Below are 25551 nucleotides of genomic sequence, written 5' to 3' on the forward strand. Positions count from 1 at the left end.
AAGAGAATCTGTACAATCTTTCTCATGGATTCCCCCCAGTTCATCTCAGATCTCGCCACAATTAACTTCCACCTCACCTCATTCATTCAATGGCCCTAGCCTTGACGGTATCTGGAGCTCCGTGGACTCATTGACACTGGCTAAGGGAAGAGAGAGGACAGAGAAAAATAGAAAGGACGAAACAAAGGCCACAAGAAGAGGAAGAGAGAGTAGGAGAAAGAGAGATGGAGAAGGAGAGAGACTCACAATCACTCGGCTCAGCTAATGAATGTACGGCGGCGGGTGGCGGCTCCTCCACAGGGAGCTGCCCTCATAACCGACAGGGCCTGGCTGGGTGTAGTAATTGAAAGTAATGATAATTAATATCATCGGCATAATCACCATTCGTTATTGCAGGGAGGATGTTTATGGCTTCCTCTGAACGGGAGAAATAAGGCACAGTTTGTCAAAAAAAAAAAAACTGAATCTCATTAACATTTTAGCTTTCCTAATCTTGTTTAATATCACGGAAGAAAAAGTGGTGAGTGTTTTGCAGGAGGAGCTGAGTTATTATTAATAAAGATTAAAAACATAATATTAATTCATATTCCAGTGCTTTTCCTCTCCGTTGAACTGAAAATTGATGTTAAATCTGGATAAATTGGGTTTGATGTCATGGATAACGAGTTGGGATTAACACACCCGAGACTCCTATGCATCAGTGGAATATGCATTTTCAGATATAGGCAGCTGCAACTTCATATACCAGAACATTTGAGAGGCAAATTATGGTAGTAAAATATACGAGATAAGCAGCGGGCTATGACCAGGAACAAAGTAGCTGCCCAATTTATGGTGGCTTCTTGATGGTGATGTATCAGCCCTACTAATGTTTTCTGAGTCTCTATGGATTCGAAAGGAGAATGTCAAACTTAGTGCAGAATAAGCGAATGCATATCATGAATATATTTCCATTTGTTTGAGTCAGATATATTATGTATTACCATGGGAAACACTGAGGCAAATTAGTACCAATATGCAGTCAGTGGAGTGTCATACAGGCTGAGTTGGTGGAGTTAGCACATGTAAACAATCAGGCTAACTTCACAGTCTCATGCACTGTGTTTTTTACCATGTTCAACAACCACAGACGGCCACTGCTGTGTGAACCATATCCCATAGAGCAGATTGTACTCCAGGATGATGATCAATCCAGCATAAAAAAAAACACCTTTCTTTCTCATGTACCCTCTTTAAAAGACCTATAGTTATTCAGTTAGTCCAAGTGCAATTACATGCCTTTCAATTGCAAATCAGAGCAGAGCTGTGAATCCGAATAGACAATCAAGCAAAGTCGCTTCCAAAAACACAAGCCTCGCGTTAAGCCAACTCCAGCCTATTAGGGAAGGGACATATGTAGCTAAATTACATCGTGCACCCAGGGGATATGCAAATGTGCTGGACCTCCCGCATGACTTACCTTCTTTTTTATCATGCAAACCATGTTGGTGTGATAAGCCTCGTATGAAAAAGTACAGGGATATTGGCTCACTGTGTGCAAGTGAATGCTCCTCCTTTGTGAGAAGGGTTATCAAATGTCTCCCTAATAACCCACACCCTAACTTGGGTAATGCCAAAGGATTAATTAAATTGTTCTGATAAAAGCCGCTGGATTATAAAACATGATTAAAATGGTCAGTGTGAGGTGGAGAAAGGCTGTAAAATGTTTGATAATCTATCTTGGTGTTTAGTTTGCATGCCGTGGAATAGTAATTGCCTTGTTCGTACAAAGCAAATTGGAAAAAAATACCATTATCATCCTATCTTGAGCTACTGTTTAGGACGTGTAACCAATTTCAAAAATACAGTTATTAGTTTTTCACACAGATGTGACTTCTCCTGCACTTTGAATTACACCTCTGCTTCTAATGGGGCTATTGGTAAATGGGCTTCTTTGTATAATTAGATATCGATGTGTATCGATTTGGCATAATTGCAGGGATAAAGGGGAAACCCACAACTAACTGCTTTCCCTTAGTTATTTTTCCCCTTCTCCTTTTTCTTTTTCTTTCTCTGCACTATGTCTATTTCAACACCCAGGGTTTTCAACGTCTCTATCCAAACCCTCTCTGTGTCTTTCATTCTCGCTCATTTCTTTTGCGTGCTCACACCCTCTTATTCTGCCTCGCTCTTAGACCACCCAGAGAGCCATCCCTCTGTGCTCCAGCTGTTCCCCTGCTGTGGCTCCAGTTTGTGTTACTTTGTTTCCGCATGGCTACGATTGAGCCAGCCCCCACCGCGACCCATGCAACCCCATTTCTTTCTCCCTTTGCCCCGTTCTTCCCCATGTCCCTTTTCCTCTCTCTGCTCATGCTTTAAAGAATCGGAGAGGGATTGCTTTTGTGTCCCATGCAGGTGTCCCGGGTGGGTGAAAAGGGGCGCAGAGGCTGTGGCTGCCTACTGTCAGTGGGGGAGGGAGGTTATTCAGCCTGGGATCCCCCACCTGTGGCAGGTCTTGACCCACATGAGTCAGCCAGTCACTCCTGGGCTATAGAACCTTTGTGGCTGAACGCTATTACTCTCTGTGTGGCTAGATACACACAAGGGACCTGGCAACACTACAACGCGGCTTGTTCCTCATGAGTGATTCATGCTCAGCTACTCATCCACACACTGTCCTCCAGTCCAGACTGGTTCTAGATGAGAAAGGAGAACAAGAGTGTTGAAGGATGTCAAATTGAATGGGAAACTGGACTTACTGGTTGATTTAGTACAAATGTCAAAAATCCTTTTACGATGGCCACACATGAATGTTACTGAATTTCAAAACAGTGAATATGTAAAATAAACAGAAACATAAGTTAGAATGCCAAAAAGTTTGAGGGTCACATTTAAAGACATCGATATGTTACATCAGGGGAAAATATGTCTTAATGTTTTGCTCATTGATATCACTGTACCACTTTCATTGTGTAAAGGAGTGGTTGCTTAGCTACAACCCTGTCTCCTAGAAATTGTGTTACTATACAACTTATCTACATTTTCAATTGCTGTTTTGAAGGAAGCACAGTTTCTTTAAGATTAAGGTGGTAATACTTGAAACGTAATAGACGATGCAGTTCTGTTGTAAGTGAACATAACTTTTAGAGAACAGGCTGATTGTAATGACAATGGCAAATCCATGGATGTTGTGAGGGACGTGATCACAATAAAGATAGTTAAAGCTGCGTTAACATTCAGACCATTCAAACCTCTATTTGCTCTGAAAGTCTGATAACAGGTGACACTTTTCTTGGTTTTGGTTGACTAGGTGAGCTTGGAGAGATCTGCCTCATTAGTAAAAACACAACAACAGACCTGGGGACAGAAATAAGGGCAAGTCATCCCTTGGCTCTGATCTTCAGGCAGTTTTGCATTTAGCTTCCAGATGGGTCAACCCAGGGCACAGTAAAGACCGTTTTTATCCCAGTTTCATGCCCTTAGGACAACTTCACCCTGCTGCCCGAGGGTGTGGATGTTCCTCCTGTTGATCCTGCCATAACACACAACAGCCACCACCGCTCAGTAAGTGAGATGTTGAAGGTGTGAATTGTATCAGAAAGAACCCCTGCCAAAGGGTTTTTAAAGAATCTTGCTTGTAGTGAAGATACAAACCTCTTTCTCATCCTCATTGTTGTGCTTATATTTGACAAACCTGATACGAGTCTACACCGCTGGTGCCTGTTTTGTTTTGGCAGGGGATTTCTCATACTGAAGGTGTCCAATTATCCATGGTAGTAGAGTGGGGACTCTCAAATCCCTCCAGAAGGGGAGGTGTGCGTCTGTGTGTGTGTGTCGGGGGGGGGGTGGGGGGGTGGAAAAAATAAATTGTGTTTGTGATCTCAACGAGTCCCTGAACAGTGAAAAAGGAGAGGTGGGTGTGAGGTGGGGGTGGCTGTGGAGAAAAAGATTAACCTCACTTTAATGAGAGTACTTATAAGATTCAAATTTCAGCGGAGTAAATTCAAAGCCACCATGACCTCCAGTCTGTCTACCATCCTCAGCACCGGGGCAAGCACTGCAAGATTATATCCTCACTATCCAAAATCCCAAGTTTTTTAAATCGAGGATAAAAATCCAGCCTCTACACCATTCAGTTTGACCGCAAAACTACTGGGAAATGTGTTTCAATGGGCAATGAAACTTTAAATTCAATTGAAAGGATTCAGTTCAGTTTAGGAGTTAATAACCCAAAAACAGAACAAACTAATACTAAATACCTTGAAGTAAGAAATGTGGCTTGCACAAAGAAAACATATTTTCTATGTTAAAGGAGTTAAGTTAAAACAAACATACCACATTTGCATATTATTTTCTATCATTTTAAGATGGTATTGACTCAAGTGATTATATTTGCAGTTAAGACCTTGTTGTTGGACTAAAATAGACATGCTTCCCTGTGTTTATTTAAAATAGAGCATATAAAAAGAGAATGATTAATTAAATGCTTGAACTGGCCTTGCATAGCGTAGTAAATAGCCCCTTTTATTTTACGCTTGAAAATAAAATTATCTGTCTCAGACATTTATAGTTTTTTGCAGTGTAAAACATCTCTCTTTTCATGCCTCCTCTTCCGCTCTTTCTTTTATATGAGGTGTTCAATATCCCTGCTGCTCGTATTACTTAGAGTTTTAACAGCCAGCATGAAAAGGAGAGAATTGTATAAGCTAGGTCTTTACTGCTTCCTTATCCACCCAACCCCCTGCCAGCAGTGTGGCTCGCTTGTTGCTGTCCTGCAGTATCACTTTCAGCTCCCCACAAATACCTACTGCTCCCTCTGTATTACTGATCAATAAACATCATTTTAAAAATCCTGTCAAACAATACAGCACACTGTATTCCTCCTGAAAATGCCGTTCTCCTCCTTTGTAGATCTTATTCTTTTTGAATGCAGTGTGAACATTTACAGAACCATTTAAGCTTAAAAAAACTTTTGGCTGCAAGATTAAAAGATTTTCAATTCTAGCAAAATAAAATCAACTGAAACAAAGAGATGGATTAGGATTTGAACGTGGTTCAGCGCCAGGATTAAACAATTGTTTTTAAAGATTGAGCATTTTCAGGGGAACTGAGAGGGGATGAAAACATCAGGTCAATGTTGGATTAAACCCAAAGGAAGCTACTTTTAAAGGGTGAGGCAGTTCTTCCTTATAAAAAACCAAACCCTTTTTTTTTATTACCAGGGTCCCAAACAAAAGGTGACACTTCCTTTCTTTATTTCAATGCATCTTCCTTTATTTTCAGCAGATGTGATCACAATTGCTTGATTTTTTTAGTTTCTTTTGAAGGAAACTCCTTTGGGTTTATTTTCACACCCCGCAATATTTAACCATTCAATCTTTCAACATTAATTTGGGATTGGTGTTCCCCCCCCCCCCCTTTCGTCGTCCCCATCCATGCTGCCCAGCAAATCACCCCCCCCCCCCCACGTTCCTTCCTTCCCTCACTCTCACACACACACACACACACACACACACACACACACACACACACACACACACACACACACACACACACACACACACCCTGACTCCCCCTTTTCTTGGCTATCGGACATCAATCTAGCCAGCACCGTCTGCTAAGCCTCACTGGGCAATTAACCACATTGAGAGTGAAAGCTCTAATCAATCCCTGGCCTTCTCCATCACACACATATAGACACACAAACACACACACTCCTAAATCCATTGGTGTAAATGTTGCTGCCATTTAAACAACAGCAGTCCAAACCGCACTTTTGAAACATGCTGTCTCTTCGGGGACACATAAAAGCACAGACACAAACACTTCCTGTGCTCTTGCATTAATTATGAAGACAAACAGACCAGTTTATTTTCCTTCACTTGACCAACATTGAAGGAATCTAGAGCTATTCAGTCATACTTGACACTAGATTTACAATTTAGTTATCAAAAGACTCTAAGATGCATGCACCATTAACACACTGTCGTGGGTTACAGTTACGGACATTTTACCCCTACACCAAAGGTTTCTAAGACATCTAAAAAAAATATCAGGAAAAGGACTCGAACCAGATGAAATTGATCTTTTCTAAACAAAACTAAACTAAAACGGATCTTTTCTCATTGTTCATATAAAGGAAAGTCAGGCTAAAAAGGTCTCAAACACCCTTCAACCCTTGTGCCTGTACATGGCGTGGGCTAAATGTGAACTGTGAGGGTTACTGCTGTGAAATCCAGGCGTCCCTCCACAGCTTGTCTCATTGATTCATGCGGGCCTAAATGTCAGCACCAGCGGGGCATAGGACCCTGGTAACCCCCTAGAGAGTGCAGGGTGATGGGGGCTAAAGGCAGTGTGTTCCACAGCGCTCGTCTCAAAATAGCCTGCTTGACTCTGACGCTGTCAAAGGACAAGACATCATTGATTTGGGGGATAAAAGAATATTAAGCCCTCAAATAAAGGTACTGAATATTTCTGATTAATGCCTGCAATGTAAGATTATGGTTGTTTTACTAAGCCGTGAATGTGCTTATGATCGGCATTTATTTTATTCATGCAACAGTTTCCCCTTCTATCAACACAGTATAGAGTCTGATGCCTACTGATCCCTCAATACTTCTTTCCTCTTCTGTTATATATGAAATACAACATGACTTAATGGGGAGCTACATAAATTTCATGTCATCCACAAGCCTTGCTTGGAATTATTGACCAGTCGGCTATTGATTTGGTGTCTTTGTTCATGCATTCATGGGCAAGTTCAGTGCTTTGATCATTTGGTGCGTTATGCTAAATCTACATCAAACACAGAAGAAGAATCAATAGCTCTTCCTCGTTACATGAATGATAATGAAATCAGCATGATTGCCCAGATGCTGGTGATTGATCGTAGTCTGGGTTTGAGAGTTCAGGAGATCTGCTTGTAATCTTCTGAATTCTACTGATGTATGGAACATTCTTGATCATAGCTGTGCACTGGTTTCCTCCCAGAGGGCAAAGACATGCAGGAAAAATGACTTCATAGCTATAACTTGCATGTGAATGCAAGTTTGAATGTGTGTGATATGGTTGGAGTATTTTCATTGATAATTATTTCCTGCAAGTAAGAGAAAAGTTGTTATGACACTCAAGCAGAGTTAGAAAGACATGGAAAGTGAGTGTTAATGTTGGATTGCCCAATAGTCCAAATGTTGAGGCATCATTCAAGTTTGAACAATTCATCCAGAGGGGAACATAAATGTATCCTGTATACCAAACTGAATTGCAATCCATCCGTTGGTTGTCAAGGTAGTTGATTGACACTCAAACAAGGTGAAAAGTCAGGGGATCACCAAAGTCTATAGTCTTCATTCTCTGAGAACCATGAATGTCTGTAGATTGTACCAATCCATCAAGTACATGTTCCACAGAATACATGAAAACTTAGATCTGCCCGTTTCGCTTGATAAAAAAATAAAGTTTTAAGGATGTCAATAGGATGGATTTCTTTACCAAATTTTATTGCAATCCATCCGAGGCCAATGAAATAATAAATGTAGTAGTACTTGTCCTCTACAGCCTACATATGTCTGTACAACATTTCATTGCAGTCTATCCAATAGTTGTTGTGACAGTTCAGTCTGGCCTAAAGTGGCCTTCGTTTCTAGTCTGTCTAATGATTAAAAGCTTCAATACTGCACAGTTTACTCTAAGATCTCCTTAATGTCAAACATTGGAGACAAGGCAACAACTTTAACGGTGTCTTTTTGTAACACAATATACAGACAAACCTACCTCCAGAGTTCATGGAGCAACCATCCCACTCAGTATAGTACAATAATGACACAGCAAGCCCACTTCTAGTGAGGGGGAGGAGAGCACCCAGGTAGCAATCATATCAGAGTGGATAAAACAAACTTTTGAATATTACCTGAAAAACTGTATGAGTCCTGCTAGGCACACCATTTACCAAAGATATTGGTGTATACTTTAAAAAGCTCTGCATGTAAAATGGAGAGACAATTAAAAAATGCGCAGTCAACTAAAGTAAAAGTAAATAAGACAAAGATTGTGTCCCAATAATCCTTTTTCGTTGGACTCGGTGAGACATTTGTCAGCTCAGTTGACTATGGAACATTTTATTGGAGGTGTGTGACTGAACTCCTGGTCAACAACGAAAATTCAGTTTTTGACTGTTTTATTTTAGAGTAGTAATACAAAGTGGTGGGGGTTCTCCCATGGGGCTTCAAAGGGTAAAAGCTCAATTTGGTTACCAATGTATTGTTCTATGAGGTCAGGAAACAAATGAGAAGTTACCTTTGTTGAACATTGACTACACCATCTCTTCACTCTTTACTACCATTACTAGACATATGGTTTTGCTTGACCACACCCTACCAAACTAAGATGAAAGAGAAGAGCATTTTATAAAATGTACTTAATGTTTAACCAACCTCGAGTTGTGGGGGAGGTGTGGAATGCGGGGGTTGGGGGCTTGCATTTTGCATAGAAATGAAGGAATCACCACTTTGTCTCCAGCTCTTTTTAGACTTATTCTTTTAGCTGGAAAAAGGACTGCAACACATGTAAAACTATCACATGTACCACCAACCACAAATTCAGTATATCAAAAACATGTGACTGATTGTGAACAGTCTTGTATATAGACACATGTTCTACATAGAAATATTAAGATCACATCATTTTAAAAACATCCAGCATAGGGTAGTATCACTTACTTGTGACCACCTATGCTTCCACAGAAAGCCTCGAAAACCAACAATACCCAAGTTGAAATGCACCATTTATTGTAAGTTCGCCATAAATTGTCAGTTGCAATCACCAGCAACAAAATATACGTCCATAAAAGAATATGGTACAGGAATATGTGGTAGTATTCGGTGTTGAGGGTTGTCTCAACGGGAGTTTGAAGTTGCCGCTGAATGGTGCAGGATGTGATAGGCTGAGAGGCGGAGGCTGGGGAAGAAAGGAGCTGCTCTCAGTCAGTAGAGCAGTGCCGCTGGAGAGCTCTGTTGTCGACCACAGGCTCCAGCTAAATAACGACGTGACACCTAACGTTTTCTTTTTAATTTTTAATTTATTAATTTCTCGTCGTTTCGTCACCTCGAACAAGATGTAACTCGTCGGCATCACCTCAAGTATATTCATGCATTTGATAAGAGCCGGGAGTGAGTGCACAGAGACGAGAAGCCGTGCTGTTTTGGCGAATGGAACTTATTGTTGTGCATTTGTTTTGACTATGTTATCCCCAAGTGAGTTTGGGTCCAGTCCGTCTCTGTCCGTCGTCGATCCTTAAATTGTGGGATTTATAACCGAATAGTTTAAGGGAAAACGCCGAAGGAGGATTCTGCAAAGCCAGCAAGCTTTTCCTACAGAGCCGGGGATTTAAATCGTCATTTGCTGGTGCTCCGGGAGAGGCGAGAGTCAAAGAAAGAAATTCATGTGGCCATTCTCTCTATAGCCTAACATTTTTTTGGGATTGCATAATGAGCAAGGAAAGACCCAAGAGGAATATCATTCAAAAGAAATATGTAAGTAAAACACACACCTTTGCTGAATTTGCTCACAAATGCAATCGCTCTATTCAAGTTTGCCTTGCTTGTCTCGATGAAAATGCATAAACTTTCATCACGGACTGTGAAGGTTACAATCAGGCAGCTTGTGTACAATTTGGGTCAAATGGCCTTTTAAAGGTAACGGCTGTAAGTTACCTCAATGCTTTTTATTTAAAGAGACAGCAATGTTTATTCAGTGTCTGTGTTGCAGCGTTTCTTCGACATCAGACATGTTTTAGGCTATTTTAACAGTGGCTGCTTCGGGGGGATTGCTTAGCTCATTTTGACTCGTTTTGACGCTTGATTGGGGATGCATGGAGTGTCTTGGTTACACGATAAAGCTACAAAGGGCAGGAAATTAAAATACTTGGCAAACTGTTTTCGGAAAATGCTTTTGTTCGCGCCCCATTTCTTCCTATTCAGAGCCGTGAAGACGAGCCTGTCGGCCATGGCTCAGCTATTTCGGCTTCCATTTCGTCCCATGCTGAGCATTATATCTCCCCTTCCAACTAAGCCCTTGCCCTAACAATACACTTGTAAAACCTTTCGCATGTTGAAACGTAAAGAGGTTTTGTTGAAGGCAGCATTGTGAAAGCCGGTGTTGTGTTTTTGTTGCTGTAGGGCTGGCAAACCGACATGTTTCGCGGACTGTTGTGGCTCTTTAATTTTCTCCATAAAGAGTGAGGTAGAGCAGCAGGAGGAGGAGGAAAAGGGGTCATGCAATTCAGCATATTCGTTCAATTTCCAGCACTTGGAACGGTGAGGGGACACTTGGGTTTGTTGTTATACGGTGGTCTTTTCCATTAGTCCTACTATAAATGATAAGTCCACCGGGTCTCAGTAATTCTGCCGGTCTCCGTGTGACCTCTGTGAACGAACATATATAGCAGCAGCCCGTTGAGGAATAACTCAATTTTTGCAACGCTACGGGGGATTAGCTTACATGCGTTAAGGTCTCCTCCTCAGCTACCGAAATCACATGAAACTACACATTACATGGCCGACGTGGTTCATCACAATGTTTCTTAGTCTTTCAAAGAGGCTGTGTTCAGTCGCATTGCAGGGGCTCATGTATGAAGCGATACCAAGAAGCAACCATTTTCTTTCTGCAAGTAACACTGGTGAATTTATGGGGAAGGGGCTGCAGAATAAAACAGTTCAGGCTAGACTTGCTATAAATTGTAGTTATTTTGGTCCGGTGAACGCCTTTTTGTCCTCCTTCCTTAATGAAACAAAGAGTTTTAATCTCGCAAAGAGTGAATGGCTCAGCGTATACTCGAATGAGTTTCTATGTGTCGTTTTTCATGAAGACTTCAAGCTTTCCAGGTCTCTGTTACTGAGCTTTTAAAGTTTGTTTGCATCTGTTTGTGGATTGTTGCTGTGAATTCTCGTCAGGCGAGCGTATAGGTACATCGTTGCTTTTAATTGCACTAGTCATATCATATCTGTTAACACTGGCAAGCTGAAGTCAGCAGAGATAACACCCCCCACCCCCACCCAAACAACACGTGGAGTGTATTTAAAATGTGTTTCCTCCGGCACAAAGATTGTAATTTCTAACCGAAACAGTTTGTCAAATGTATTAAGTACTGCAAGAAAATACTGCAAACAGGCCAAACTGAGCAACAGGTTTGTAGGAGCAAGCATCCAGTTGGACTAAAGAGGTTTGCGTCCAAGCATTCTTGCTTGGGTCTTAATTTAACTGTTTTTTTGTTTTGTTTTTTTAACTGTTCCTCTAAACGAGTACAGGGAATGTAATCAAATGGAGCATAGTCTGTCTGTTTTCCTAATAATAGTCTAAAAGACCTCTTCCTCAATTTTACATGTGTTTTATGACTCATCAGAACTACACATGCTGCTAAAGTGTGAACAAATATAAACACTAAAATTCTTCCTAGTAGAGCATAATAAGCAATCGTTTATATTACCACTGTAAGTGTGGTTTCTACAGCCAGTATCACTGTTTATTATCTAATGGAAGAGCAAAAAAACCCCCCTCTACAAAATGATGTCATTCTAACACATCTGCATTTCTTCTTTTGATCAACATTCATTTCTGTTATGTTTCACACAACATTAGTGCCAGTAACCCATTGTGCTGATATGTAAAGGGAATAAGTTTGAAAACAATGTGAATGTGAGTCATCCCAAGGAAGGCAGACTAAAAAAAAGTAAATCTGCAGAGGAACATTTCAGCTCATATTTGCAACAGACACAAGTTGATTAACATCCCATCCTTTGTCAAAGTCAGAACATTCAGACATAACAGTGATTTCTTTTTTCCTTCATTCGATTGACCAAGTAGTTTCAGTTACAGTAACATTTTATTTTCCGTTTGTGAAAAAAGAGAGTATTGCAAAGAAAAACATTTAAGTCAAGGTTTTGATTTGTGAATTTGTTTGAGGAAACAGGATGTGTTACAGAAATGTTGACTAACTGGAACCAAAGTCCCCATTTAAAATTGAGCCAGACTTTGATGGCCAACAGTGTCACACTCTAAAATTGTATTTATTTGTTCTATTCATAGCCTTCTATTCATAAGGAAATGGTTTGTCTGTGTGCTCGCATGTTTTTGTCAGTGTGTGTGCGAGCATGTGTGTCACATCTGTCATGTGTTTTAGGCAGCTGCAGTTGATGCACAAAGGCTGGCCCACACCAAATAAGGCTTACAAATGTGCATTTTCTACAACAACCTGGAGGGGTCCAGATCCTCAAGCCTTACTCCAGGCTTTGAGGCAGGACTCTTGGCCCCTACTGATCCCCTTTCCCCCCCCCTCTCATACCCCCCTTAATTAGCGTAAGACAATTATACATGCTTGGCTTAACCATTTCCCCTGGAACATGAGTGTGAGTTGTTACCCCTCCACCCCCACCATCTGTATCCAACAAACACCCACTAGCTGCGAATGATATTGAAATTCATCAGTCATAAAATGAATGAAAAGGGGGGAAAGGTCTTTAATAAAAGCAAACAGGGCTATACTCATTTCCTTAGAATTTGTAGCAGCCAAGGTGAATGCAACCAATAAGAAAAAAGCGAAATTGCCCTGTCAGTTTATTTTTTCTTAGATGCTTCATCACCAATTTCAGTCAGGGTGACACTGCAGACAAGTTCGCATTCTCCTCAATCTCCCCATTTAAATAGCTTAAAAGATGCAATTTGTAGGTTTATTTTTGTTATAGCAGATGCCTTTCAAACCAGTGGCTGTGGGAAGGTGCTGTGTAATGTCTGAGGGAACAGGCGCTAATGTGCGGCACTGTTGTTCTATCTAACGAAACATGACTCGCACAGTGTGTGTGTGTGTGCTTGTGAATGTGTTTTAAGCGAGAATAGCAGGAGAGCACGGCAGAGTGTAGCTCAGTGCAGCCAGGGCCATTTTGTGCAGAGTCGGCTTTTCCTGTAGGCCCCAGCTGGGGCTAGGCCTCAGATTCAAAGGTTGTGTGTGTGTGAGTGCGTGTTTGTGTGCACGCATGGTGTGTGTGGGACAAGCACAGCTGCTGCAGGGGCCTTTACAAATGTAAAGAGGCTGTCAGTGTTTGTTTCATCAGGCGCACAACTGATGAGGGCCAAGTTGGAAATCCATTGCACTGTGAGAGTGTGGGTTGATCTTGCACAAAAAGAGGAAACAAAAATAGAGAGTGGGGAGTGCAAAGGCACAGACTCTCCCCCTCCTCTCTTCCCATTCCTCTCTTTATCTCCCCCTCTCTCTGGCTGCTCTCTCGTTCTTGGGCTGTCCAAATGAAATGTGGGCCTCATGTCGGACCATGAAGAGAGGGTCACAGGGTTGTTTTTTCACCGTGCCTGAGCCTCAATGCGCTTCATTTAACCTTATGTTTCAATGCAAATTCTTCTTTCATAAGCTCCCTTTTCCTCACGTGTGCAACATGGCAGGGTTCACTTTGCAACCTCCCCGTCACTATGGCTACCAGGGCATACCAAAGTGTACTGTGGCTAAAGCAACGTTTTACTGCCGGTTTATTTAACTACGTTTACTATGGTTACGTTCCACGTGGCACCTGTGAAAGGCACTACTGCAGAACATAAAGTGCTTTCCATATATGCTGAATTGTTTTTTCAGTCTGATGTTCTATGAATTTTTACCCATGCAGAAAACAAACTGTATCAGCCTGACATAAAAGTAACTTCCAGCATAATTAAATTGATAATGAAGATTACCAACAATTCACACACAATACAGAATAACTGAAGCAGGAGACTGGGTTACTCGCCCTCTTCAGAGACAGCATAAAGCATACCTCCCAGTAGAACACAGTTTCTCCTTTCTCTCTTGGTGTCATAGTGACAATTAATTTTCTACTAGACTAAGACCTGTCAGGTAAATAAACAGGGCCAGGCCTCAGTTCACATGTCACCGTTCAATACTTTTGTGTCATAGCAGGAAGGAAACAGTCCTTCCCCCGCTGCGGGCCCAGCCTCATCCCTTTGGCCTCATCACTCCTCTCGCAGGGCCTGACGACTCAACAAGCACTGCCAGAAACATTTCTGGAAGTGAAGTTGGCGAGCCCAGCCTAGTTCATTTCACCATTATTTATTTATGTATTTAATAAGTTTGTGCTGAAATGAGGAAGAGGCAGCCCTTTTTTCCTCTTAGATAAATTCTGCTTTGCCAACAGAGAGTTAACTGCATCATTACAGACTCTCTATGAGCTGCCGGCTTCAATTTGGACTGCCGATGGATATTCAGCCGCCAAATGCTTCACCGCTCGGCTCTTTTCTCTGACACACACCGTCCTTTAACTCTTTACTTCTTTTCTTTTGTGTCAGTTTTCTGTATCATCATTTTATTACACACGGCCCAAACTGCTCTTATGCAATATGACCTTTTTCTCTTATCAGCTGTTGGCATTGAGCACAATCTCCGGCTCTTTGCTGGCACTAGCACACACTCACGCACACAGGCAAAGGTCTCAGGTGTTCACCTGCAGTCAGTAGAGAGAGGAACTGGTTTCTCTTTTAAAGCCAATCGTAACGCCAAAATGTCTTGTGGACTTCAGCAACGTAGGACATTTGTAATAAAACGGGGCGTGACTTTCTTTGTTATATGATATGTGTGTTTCTATCGAAAGAAGTACGCACGTAGGTGTGTTTTACAGCATATGCTTCAATAGTTGGACACAAGGCATGGTTGGACTCAGTGCAGTTGTGGACAGCCAATTTGTGCGTGTGTGTGTGTGTGTGTCGTACACCACATGCGTTCCCTCCGTGCGCGTCTTCATTCTGCCGAGTGATTTATTTCCTCCTGCTCCTGTGGGTTTGGATGGAGATGGGGAGGGGGGGGTGTAAGACAGCTGGTGTGTGTGTGTGTGTGTGTGTGTGTGTGTGTGTGTGTGTGTGTGTGTGTGTGTGTGTGTGTGTGTGTGTGTGTGTGTGTGTGTGTGTGTGTGTGTGTGTGTGTGTGTGTGTGTGTGTGTGTGTGTGTGTGTGTGTGTGTGTGTGTGTGTGTGTGTGTGTGTGTGTGTGTGTGTGTGTGTGTGTGTGTGTGTGTGTGTGTGTGTGTGTGTGTGTGTGTGTGTGTGTGTGTGTGTGTGTGTGTGTGTGTGTGTGTGTGTGTGTGTGTGTGTGTGTCACAGCTTATCTATTCAGGATCCCTACGAAGCTGAATCAACACTTTAGCTTTGTCTTTGGTTCGGCCTTGCAGGGTTTGCAGTGTCCATGAAGGACATTCAGCAATAGCAGAATCAAAAGAAAACAATTGACTGAGTTGGTTTATTCACAATTGCTTCTTCAAAGCATTGTTATATATTGACTTCTGAGGAAAAATACACAAATACTCTTACAAGACTTCATGCGCCTTTTGGGTTTATCTGAAATTTTAGCTCAGCCCTGGGCCTCCCTTTAAGCTGTGTAGAGCTGAAGGAGGCATGAGGTTGTTTTTCATCCATTTTTTGAATGACCAAGCTAATGTAGTTTAGTCTGGCATTAGCTTTTAATGACCATTATGTTTATCTCTCAGACAACCTTATGACCAATCCCAGCTCACCCTCTCCCCTCTCATCTCTGCTACATCAGTTTAATAAACACTCTCTACATTTTCATCCTGTGGTCAATCCCATCTGATCCCCTATTGTGACACCATCGTCTTTACACATCCAGTGAATTAAGCCTCGAGGGATGAAGCAACAGAGCAGAGGCTCAGTCTGTATCGATCCTCCATTATTCCGTCTCTTTCTGCCCGGAATACCAGTTTCACTGTGGAACATATGCCAGTAAGACTCTGTAGGCAAAATCATAAACTGTCTTTACTGTGATACTAAGATTAGTTTATCCTGAAGCTTTTGGCAATAGTATTCTTATAAAAATGCTTTATGCTGACTTATCATATTTCTGAACAGATAGCTGGTTTTTACATTCATCAGATTTCAGTCCGGTCATCCTAATAAGATTTACCATTCGTATATAACTGTTCTTGTTATGGTCTCTTGAGCTATCTACCAAGTGCAGTAATCTATGAATCATTCTTTTATGATGGAGCAGTTTCTTTTTCTCTGCCAACAAGCCACTGGCCACTCAGGTCCTCTTCGGCGCAGTGCTGCCTTGGCTGCTAAATTGCTCTCTCATTTAATCCCTCATGAGGGTATTTTCCTGTGATAACTTTTTTTATATTTGACTATTATTAAACCTCTTTTTTTTGCGTCGGTCATTTGTGGCTCTCCAACATGCTTGGCTAGTTGTGGAACGCTGACCTCCCTTCTGTGAAAGAGCTCTCCAGTGCAACCCTTTTCACCAAGCATTTAGCCCCTTGCTAGGGAGGCCTTAATTCAGAATGGCACTTCCCTCTCCCTCCCTCCTCCATTCCCCAACCAGGGGAGTAATGAGCTAGTGGAGCAAAGTGGCTGGGTGACCACTGTTGCTGCCTAATCTCTACTTTTCAAAAAGCAGCTGTTGTAAAGGTGGCATGGTGTAAGGATGTTTTACACAAAATATATTGATTCAAGGCACACAAGTAGTTGTATATGATGTGTTTTTGACTGATGTAGAGGAAAATGAGTGGTTACAGAAAAGCTGTTAACTGCATCTGGCCCTCACTCAGCAATGCCGCCTGCCAAAACTGTAATTGGAGGATGGACAGGAGTGGTTTTAATTCTGAAACACAGTTTGAGTTTGTCCGTTTTGCTGCTGGTTACTGTTTCAGCTCGGCCTATATGTGAGTTAAGGGAGGTATGACAAGGTGTATCTGTGGTGTGTGTTTCAGAGCTGTAAGAGGCAGAATAACCGTTTTATTTGATTCGTAGGTCAAAAGATACACATTCTGTTTGCGTCTAACCTACACCCCGTTCCTCCAACCTCTATGAGAAATGCATTACTCCCTCCCCCCCCCCCCCCCTTCTTGTCTTGTAATAGAATACTGAGTGGATTTTTTCCCCGCTGTTCCACTCTATCTCTCACCTCCTCCCTCTCAACTCGTTCGCTCTATTACTCAGCGCAGCTACAAAGCGAGGAGAGAGGCGTTGGGAGCTTTCTGTGGGATAGCGCTGGAGTGAGGACGGAAGAAGCGGGGGTATTTTCTCCTCGCCTAGCTGCGAAATTGCCTCGCACAGAAGAGGAGAAGCCGATCGACAGGATCTGTTGTCTTTGCACTCAAGTTTAATTTGACTGAGTCTGTGTTTGCATGTGACAATCATTTACTTGAAAGATCTGACTGCTTCACGACATGATTAGGTTGTTGGCGGTTTTGCAGCTCTCTCGCCTCGTTTTCTCACTCTCACGGCATCTCACATTCTTCCATCCTTTTTGTTTAGATTTTGTCTGCCAAAGGAAACTTTTGATTCCTCTTTCCAGTTCTGTCTTACACAGCTGTTTGAATTAACACCCTGCAACACCTCTTTGCCACACAAACAACCCACTACATACTTACATGCATTCACATGCATAATCAGGCCCTCTGGGGTTGTCATTTTGGACTTGGATCTCGTGCTTTCTCTATTGCTGTGCGCTGAAGCATTTTTTAAAGAGTGATAGGACACATCTTTATACATTTATTAAATATGTATTATTCGAATCAATCTTTATTTGAAATACTTTGGGGGTGTCCTCGGCTTGTTTTATACCTATAAATAAAAGCAGAATGAATTAACAAGAGTCAGTTCAGGAATATTGATTTATTTTCTTTTTGCCTATTGATTTTCTTTTGTTAGTGATAGTTGCTGTTTAAGTTTCTCCACAGCGAGAAGCAGAGTGCGAGTCAAAGGTATTGTTCCCCCTGTTTTTAACCTCTGCTCAGTAGATGAGGGCTTTTTTAATTCTCCTGGCTGCATGATTTCCTCCAGGCCTCACAGCAGGGAGCTAGAGTGCATGGTACACTGAGGGAAGGGCGCCAGAGTCTGGGCTGAATGTCTGGCCGGCCTCCCCTGGCCCTGGATCAAACACCACACGGCCTGGAGGGGGGAGAGGAAAAGAGAGGGCCAGCCCTGGAATCACAACCTGTGATGATCAAGTAGAACAAATCCAAGAGGATAGAAATAATCAAATTAGGCACTATCTCAAGTGGAGTATTCACAGTGACAGCAAGGTCTGTCTCGCAACCTCTGTTGTGGAAACAAAACGCAGCTCCTGGAAAAGGCACATCCACACCATGAAGACTTGCGTAAGACTTTTAGATAAAATGATTTAGGATAGAGAATGAGGTAACCACTGGTTGACTCCAAGCCCTAGATGTTCGCTCACTTTTTTTTCACACATTTGAAATGAGTAATGCAGGTGTTTGTTAGCACTTAAGAGAAAATCGAAACAAACTCTGGGTAAACAGAATTTGTAAGCCAACTAGCAGGAAGTTACCATGGTGACTAGAGAGTATACCCCCCTCAGCTGCTTTACTCTCGTCTCTTTGCCTCTGTTGTGTGTGGCATGAGTTTTCAGGGGGGTTTTATACCTCCCACCCCCAGGTTTCAAAAGAAACTGACATGCTGACAAGGTTTCTGAGCAAGTCAAACATCTTTTTGTTTTTGTTTCATTGCTAGCTCATGGTGGCGTGGAGGTAAATGACGAGTAACGTTATGTTGTTGTCGGAGCATCTGGTTCTTGGCTGCATTCTGGGGAAGTTACTCAATCTGTCTTTCAATCATGTGAGTCAGATAAATTAGGTGCTAAAAAGTGAACCTGAGAAAATGCAGTTGAGTTAAGGGACCATTTTTTGAAAAATCTTTCATAAGCCATTAAAAAAACCAAAAAAACCCCACACATTTAAGATTTCCACTGTTCCCTCTTCGATGAAAAAAAGAGAAATGAAACAAACACACTTATTTTATTTGTAGGGCCTCTCAGAGAATGTACATTTTTGACAATGCTGTTCCTCTTTTGGTGTTATGGTTTTCTTGTATTTCCCAACATTTGTAATGTAAATTCAGTACATTGCAAGAGTCATAAGAAACCAGTAAGTTCTCACAATCGATGACGATGGCCCATTTCCTGACAGTTGGTTATTTTACCATACGCGACATTGAACACCCCCACCCATTCAGTCACTGAAATCAAGAATGGAATTTCATATTACTCATATCTTTCATTGGTATACGAAATTTGTTTTTAATTTTTGATTCAGCACAGATATGACAAAAGAAGTGAATAAAAGCAGGAGGTAAAGATCTATTGTGTAGTGTGTTTATTATGTTTTAAATGCTCTATGTTGCACACAAATCAGAAGTTTGAATCATTTTTATATCAGAAGTCAAGTAACAAGTGGTATTAAGCTGTGCAGTTTCAATGGGACTAGAGCTTTGACTCAGAGGTTTATTGTAATGCGTGATAAACTGCTTTGACGCAGTGTTAGTGAGAAATTCCATATCTAACTCAATCTATTTTTTTTATTTTTATACCAAGAACATCATTAATTGATTTACTTGAAAGGAAGAATTTATCCAGTTATACGGTAATTTAATTCAGAGATGACTTTGAGACAGCTGAGTGACTCAAAAACAAATCAACAATAGATAAATGAAGGTGCACCAACACGCATACTCCACCCATGCAGTTGTGTTTGAGCTGTGGTTGACATTTTTGAGCTGCCTATTTCTTCTTTGATCGTCCTAAATTAATTAAATTCCCTCTGTATTCTGCACCCTTTGAGATTTAGAGTCTGCACTACACGTGTGGGCGCCTCTCTTTCTCCTGTGGGTTTTCTAGCTACATTGACGCAGTCTAATCGGCCCCCATGCATCACCTTCATTCTTCATCCCGACTGTACCAACGCCATTATTCACCTCTTTCTCACACTCTTGCTTCCCACTCCACCTCCATCTACATTGCCTGCTCCATTGCTTTTGCACACACTCTTTCCTTTACCTTGTGTCAGTGTTTTTAATACTCCCCGTTTCCTCGTTGTCTCTCATCTTCTCTGTCAGTCTCATTCCCCCCTCTTTCTGGGCCCCTTAGGCCTCGGAGACTTTGCCTTTGTGTGCAATAGTAGAGTGAGTGCAGCGAGGGGTGGGGTGAGGTACGAGGGTTTTGTCCCAAGCTGTGAGGTGAAAATCATTTCTTAATTGCCTCTTGTCTTTTTTGTGCCAGCGGTTTTGCCAGGGAATGGACTCTTGGGCCCCGCACTACAACTCCCCAAGCAAAGGAACTCCCTTGCCTAAGCCCTGGCTTTGTTTCATAACGTTCTCTGGCTACACTGTAATCTCCAGTCATACAGCAACACACGCACACAGACACACAAGCAGAGGCTTTAAAAGGCTTAAGATGTTGGACACAGCAGAATACAGAGAAAATAAGCTTTGGATGTAGCACTATGAGGTCTAGGTGAGTTGTAAATGAGCAGTGGTGCTGCATTGTACATTGAGTGTACTTCAGAGTGAAGCACAGGACGTGTTTGATGTTGGTTTCAATGTTGCCTGGGATCCTGAGTAACATTTGTGAACAGGTCGAACTGCTTTTGTCTTGTTCTTTTTAATTACACATATTTTGCATTAAATGTTTGTGCAGTCTCTACATTCTTGCCTAACTCCTAGTTTCTGCAGGCCTATTTTCTGTGAGATAAAGAGTATTTTTGTTTATGACTTCCTTAAGTGATTTCATCTTTTTCTGTGCGATCAAGTTTTATCTAGTTATGAATTTTGTTTCAGTCTTTTAAGCATGAGGAATGTGGTCGTGCAAAGCTAGTTTGAAATGTAGATGTATCTCTGGCCAAAGCTTGTGGAAATTGAACCTGATAAGAGACATTTTACCTTTACTTGATAGATCTTCTGCCTGTCTCATATCATTTTCTTACCAGAGATGAGGATATGAACTGAGGGTGTGCTCAGCATGTTGGACCCATGTGTATGGATCTTATGTCACTGATAATTTTTTGGCTGCTGAGGTTCTGTTTGTCCTATGTTGTGCAGCCGGTTTGGATACGTGCTTTGACTATGTGGGCAGGGTTTAACCTGCATGACAGTCTGAAAGTGGTTCTTGTGTGACCGTGGTCCGGCCCTGTTCCTGCCGTTCCTGCCAACTGTCAGTGGAGTTCTGTGGTGGCTTCCATTAACCACCACACTAACTGGTAATCTTATCTCTCTGACAATCTGCATTAGGCTCAGCCCGCTGCGGGTTAACCCTTCACAGTCCATAGTGCAGGCATAGTTTTTCTTTCGTCCCCAGTGGTGCAACACTGTATGTTGAGAGGAAGTGTTGTCGTTCTAGGTTTGAACTTTGGCTCGTCGAAAAGGCCCAAACAGGGTTTGAGCGACGGGTTTATATGCTGCAGAGAATCAGCCTGTCATATTTGCTTTGACAGAGAAGAAGCTTATCTCTTTCTTGCCTCCTCCTTCTGTCAACTCATGAAGAGGATGTAAGAATTTTGGAGCAGGTTAGTTGCTAGTTGCATAGCCCCCTGAGGATGTCCATAAAATCTGTCTCCCACTCTCCCTCCCCCAGCCTGTCTCGCTCCCACTCCCCTTTAATTTTCTTCGGCCGCAATATCCTACAAATCCGGCCCTGATTGTTGTTTTCTAAAAGCTGGAGCGATGTTGTTGTAACATAATCATTTAGTCTCCCTCCCGTGGCTCTGGCAAGCTGCATGCTGAAAATCTATCCACTGCTCATTTTTATGGGGAGCGAATTTGCTGCAGCTACTGCGACGGCTGCTGGCTCACCTTTTTTACGCTGTATTTACTAGCGTAGATGGATATCTCGCCTGCAAAAGATTTGAGGGATGACACATGTTATATACACATTTAATATACCCCAGAGGTCACGCTTGTGAATTTGATTAGCGTGGCTGAAATATGACAGTTGTGATATCGAGCGACTTGGCCTATATTGAATTTTTAATCTCAATGTCGGCTTCGGCTTGTATGACATGCCATTTCTCCTGATCAGTGTTGTTGGAACTGGAGCAGAAGGATTGTTTGGTGCCTCATTGCATTGAATTAGTGCCGTAAAATGTGGCACATCTTTTTGAGGTTAACACAGAACCGTCATAGTGGTGTCATTACGGGAAAATACAAGATGTTGTTAAGGACATTACAGCGGCTTTTATTCACTCGGGTCAGACTTGTTGACCCTGAATGAATATCAGTTCCGCCTCATGACATATAATAGCTCCAGTGAAACTAGTAGCCAAGGTGGTACCATGGGAAATAAAAGCAGATTTTTTTTTTTACTCAACATAACCGCCATTCCCTTCTGTTGGTGGCACACAAATCCCGTTGACTGTCTTTCTTGTCTACTCATGACATGTGAATTAAAGCATGACACTGAGATTATCTTTCAAAAACTCACACAACTCTTAATCTTTCATTCCCTTTTCTTGTTATTTCTTCCGTAGCACACGCTAAATCCCATTGATTACTCCCTTCACTTGTGTCACAGGCGGGGGCACCGTATGGGGAACCCTGATCGATTCAGGGGCCCTGTAACATGACGGGGATTAGATATTTATTGTTTCAGGCTTGAACTGAGCTGTTGACATGAGGCCCAGAATTCCTAGAGGTTCCAAGATCAAAGGGATGGTTTAAATACAAAATGTTGCTCTGCTGAGGAGCAGATTTATTTTATTGAAGATTTCTGTGAATATGTGCACATTCTAAATTCCTACTTCTCTACCTAGCAAGGTTTGGAGCTTTCTAAGTTGCAGTTCCAAGCTAGTGTTGTTTCATCGCTCTCTCACCTCGTTAGTGAAAAGCTTACGATTAAATACAAAAAAAACAAAAAGATATTTTTTCTTCGTCACTGCAGGAACACCAAATGATCTTGCGGGGAATTGGATAAATCCCTTGTAACTGCTTCTAGTGCTCAACAGCCAGTTTGCATATGATTTCCATAAACGAGGGTGTTGATGACTGAATAACTTGTCAAATGGATTGATTTATGAAGGCAGCTGTCACTCACTGGCGCAGTCTATTCTGAGCGTGCCCAGCTGACCCATCAGCGGCTGCCAGAGTGGCTGATTGAACGACTGATAACAAATGCAAGGTTATCAAGTTATATCAGTCTCCACTTTTTTCTTTTACTCATCTAACTCTAACTATTTTCCGGCGTTGACTGTTTATATTTCTGTCTCACGAGAGGAAAATAATTCATTATAGGGGAAAATGTTCTGCATGACAAGGAAACAAATGGATATCTATTGACGGGCCTTTTTCCTTCCATTTCCCTTTGTCCCTCTTTTCCTTCTCCGTCTCCTTTTGTATCTTTCTAGCTGGTAGGTGTTATCAATGCTGCTATTGTCAGGGCTGAAAGAGCAGGGGGGCTCATGAGACCCCCTGACAATGAGCACATGCTTCGCCCTCTGTGGGCTTCCTGCGGGGGGGGGGTGTGGTGGTGGTTGGAGGTCAGAGGTCTGTGATAAGGCCTTTGTGTGTCTGGGAAGCACCTATCTTCCTCTCTCATGATCACCTTTTAGGCTGCAGGTGTCATGGCATAAATTGTTATCATCAACCAGTTTTAAATTCATCACTGGGTAAACGCAACCCAACGCCATTCAACAAAAAGAAAACACAGCTGCGCGGTAATGTTGCGTTTCATTGCATTGATTTAATCCAAGACCTTATATCAATTTCTTTCTGGAAACCACCTGGAACTCTGTTCGACTGCTAATACCTCCCAAATATCTCCTCATTTTAGAGCGTGAAACTCTGCACGTAGGCGGCATTTCTCCAGTCTACTGAGGTCTTCCTCAGGAGAAATAAAGAGTTACGAGTGTCCTGTGGGTTTCTTTCATGCGGACAGATGTGAATAGAAGAACTTTTGTACTAGAGTTGGTAAAAGGCTGCCATTCACTTGGTTCATATTCATCGACTATAATCCAGCAGCTGCTAATCTTGAATGAATGGCAGTTTACTAAAGGCTCTACTATGTGTTGAAACACCCTTTACAATGCAAGAAATAAAGTTCAGTATTTTTTATAACCTGCAAACATGTGGCCCTGGCCGAGGCCAGAAGAGGTTGTTAAAACTAGAAGCGCTTTGATGTCATTCCAAAGATAAGGAAGGGGCATCGGCAGAGCTTTAGCCATCTTTTAGATTTGAACATATTTTTTTTTCTAAAAGGCATTGCTTTAACACAGCAGCAGACAAAGGTCGTTGTAGGTCAGAAGCAGTCTAAATGGATATGTGAAGAGCTTCTGCAGCTGCGATGGAAAAAAGAATCTTCGTTGTCATGGGAGGATCATGGGACAGAATTAAAGACGTGACCATAGTAAAAATGCCAAAACCACTGACATTCGGGCCTGTGTCATAATAACGCACACACACTCTTTCTGCTACTTCATTTTTTACTATTATTCTCACGCACACAAACGACAAGATGGCTGCTGGGAGCTGTAGCTGGCTGTTAACACCTTTAGTCTTCAGAAGTGGGCCTCTTTTTGTTGCTGTCTTCACACCACAGGAAAGATGGTGGGGTGGGGTGGGTTTGGGGGGGGGGGGGTTGATGTTGGGGGGCCCCCTCTTGATCCTTAACATTCAAATCATGCAAACGGCAGTCTTTATTGCGGAATTTATGTTGAGTGCAAGTGTGCCCAGTGTTTGTTTCAGAATGGCAGTAAAGAAGTAGGTCAGCGAAAAGACCCCGTTCAACCCGAGCTGAGCGGATTGTGTGCGTGCAAGTGTTACACGTGCACATATGCAGTGTGTGTGTGGGCACGTGTAGTGCAGTGCAGTGTGTAATTTGCTTCCTTCCGCAAAGAACCAGGCTGACCTCCCCTGGCTTCCCCAGCATCGGGGAAGTGTGTGTGGCGGCTGAAGCCCCGGTAGAGCTCTGTTCAGTGTCGCTGCGAGCAACAGAGTCAGCAGTCATATGCAGACTGACAGCCGACTGAGCAAAAAAAAAGGCAGGGAGGGGGCACTGGATGGGAGGAGAGAACTATTTTTGAGACTCAGCAAATGTGCACGAAAGATTCAGAGAAAGACAGAAGGGCTAGAGAGGAACACCTCTACGCTAGAGACGGTGAAAATGGACGAGTGAATTCTTTCCGACTCATGCTCACTCACTCATTTCACAGCATGCTGCTGTTGTTAGGGGATGGCTGAGCGGCTCCACCCCTTACCCCCCCAACAAGCCAATCCACTATCCTATTCCTGCCCATCCCGGCATCTGATTGGTGGGCTGTCTGAGCCAGTGAAATGAAATGCGATTGATGGGTAATCTGGGACCAGAGCTGGGGGAAGAGGGGCAGGGTAAGAAGGGAAGGAGTAAGGTATAAAACTGACTTATAGGATAATATTGCAGTGTAGGTTGAATCCATTGTATGCAGGATTTAATATCAATGTTAATTTCTCAGATTGTTTTAGTGGTTTACAATCATTTGCTCCTGATTTTCAATTATTTCTCTATGATATCTTTAAAGATAGCTGCTGTTAATGTAACGTTTGACACTAACCACTCTGAACACACTTATTGCAACATGTATGTAACTCGATGGTAGGTGCAATAATGTGCGCACAGCATGAAAACCCGACCTCCCTACCCTCGATGATGCCTCCCTGGGGTCGCTGAGGTTGAGAGTTGACTGCCTCTCCTCAAAAATGCTACCCTGTTAATATGGGCAGGGACATTCATTTTAATTAGACTTTTAGTTGA

The 25551-nt window shown here is 42.4% G+C and overlaps 1 protein-coding gene across 2 annotated transcripts in view; it reads left to right on the plus strand.

Annotated features, from left to right (window-relative positions):
- The first annotated feature begins 8978 nt into the window (after positions 1-8978).
- The window catches only part of jarid2b (jumonji and AT-rich interaction domain containing 2b), a 97711-nt gene continuing 81138 nt past the window's right edge, over positions 8979-25551 (plus strand). For both annotated transcript variants that reach the window (XM_063899856.1, XM_063899857.1), the window contains exon 1: positions 8979-9509. In XM_063899856.1, the coding sequence (XP_063755926.1) occupies positions 9465-9509 (45 nt within the window). In that variant the 5' untranslated portion in view covers positions 8979-9464. The remainder of the gene's footprint in view (positions 9510-25551) is intronic.

Source organism: Eleginops maclovinus, chromosome 13 (genome assembly GCF_036324505.1).
Source record: "Eleginops maclovinus isolate JMC-PN-2008 ecotype Puerto Natales chromosome 13, JC_Emac_rtc_rv5, whole genome shotgun sequence".
NCBI lineage: Eukaryota > Metazoa > Chordata > Actinopteri > Perciformes > Eleginopidae > Eleginops > Eleginops maclovinus.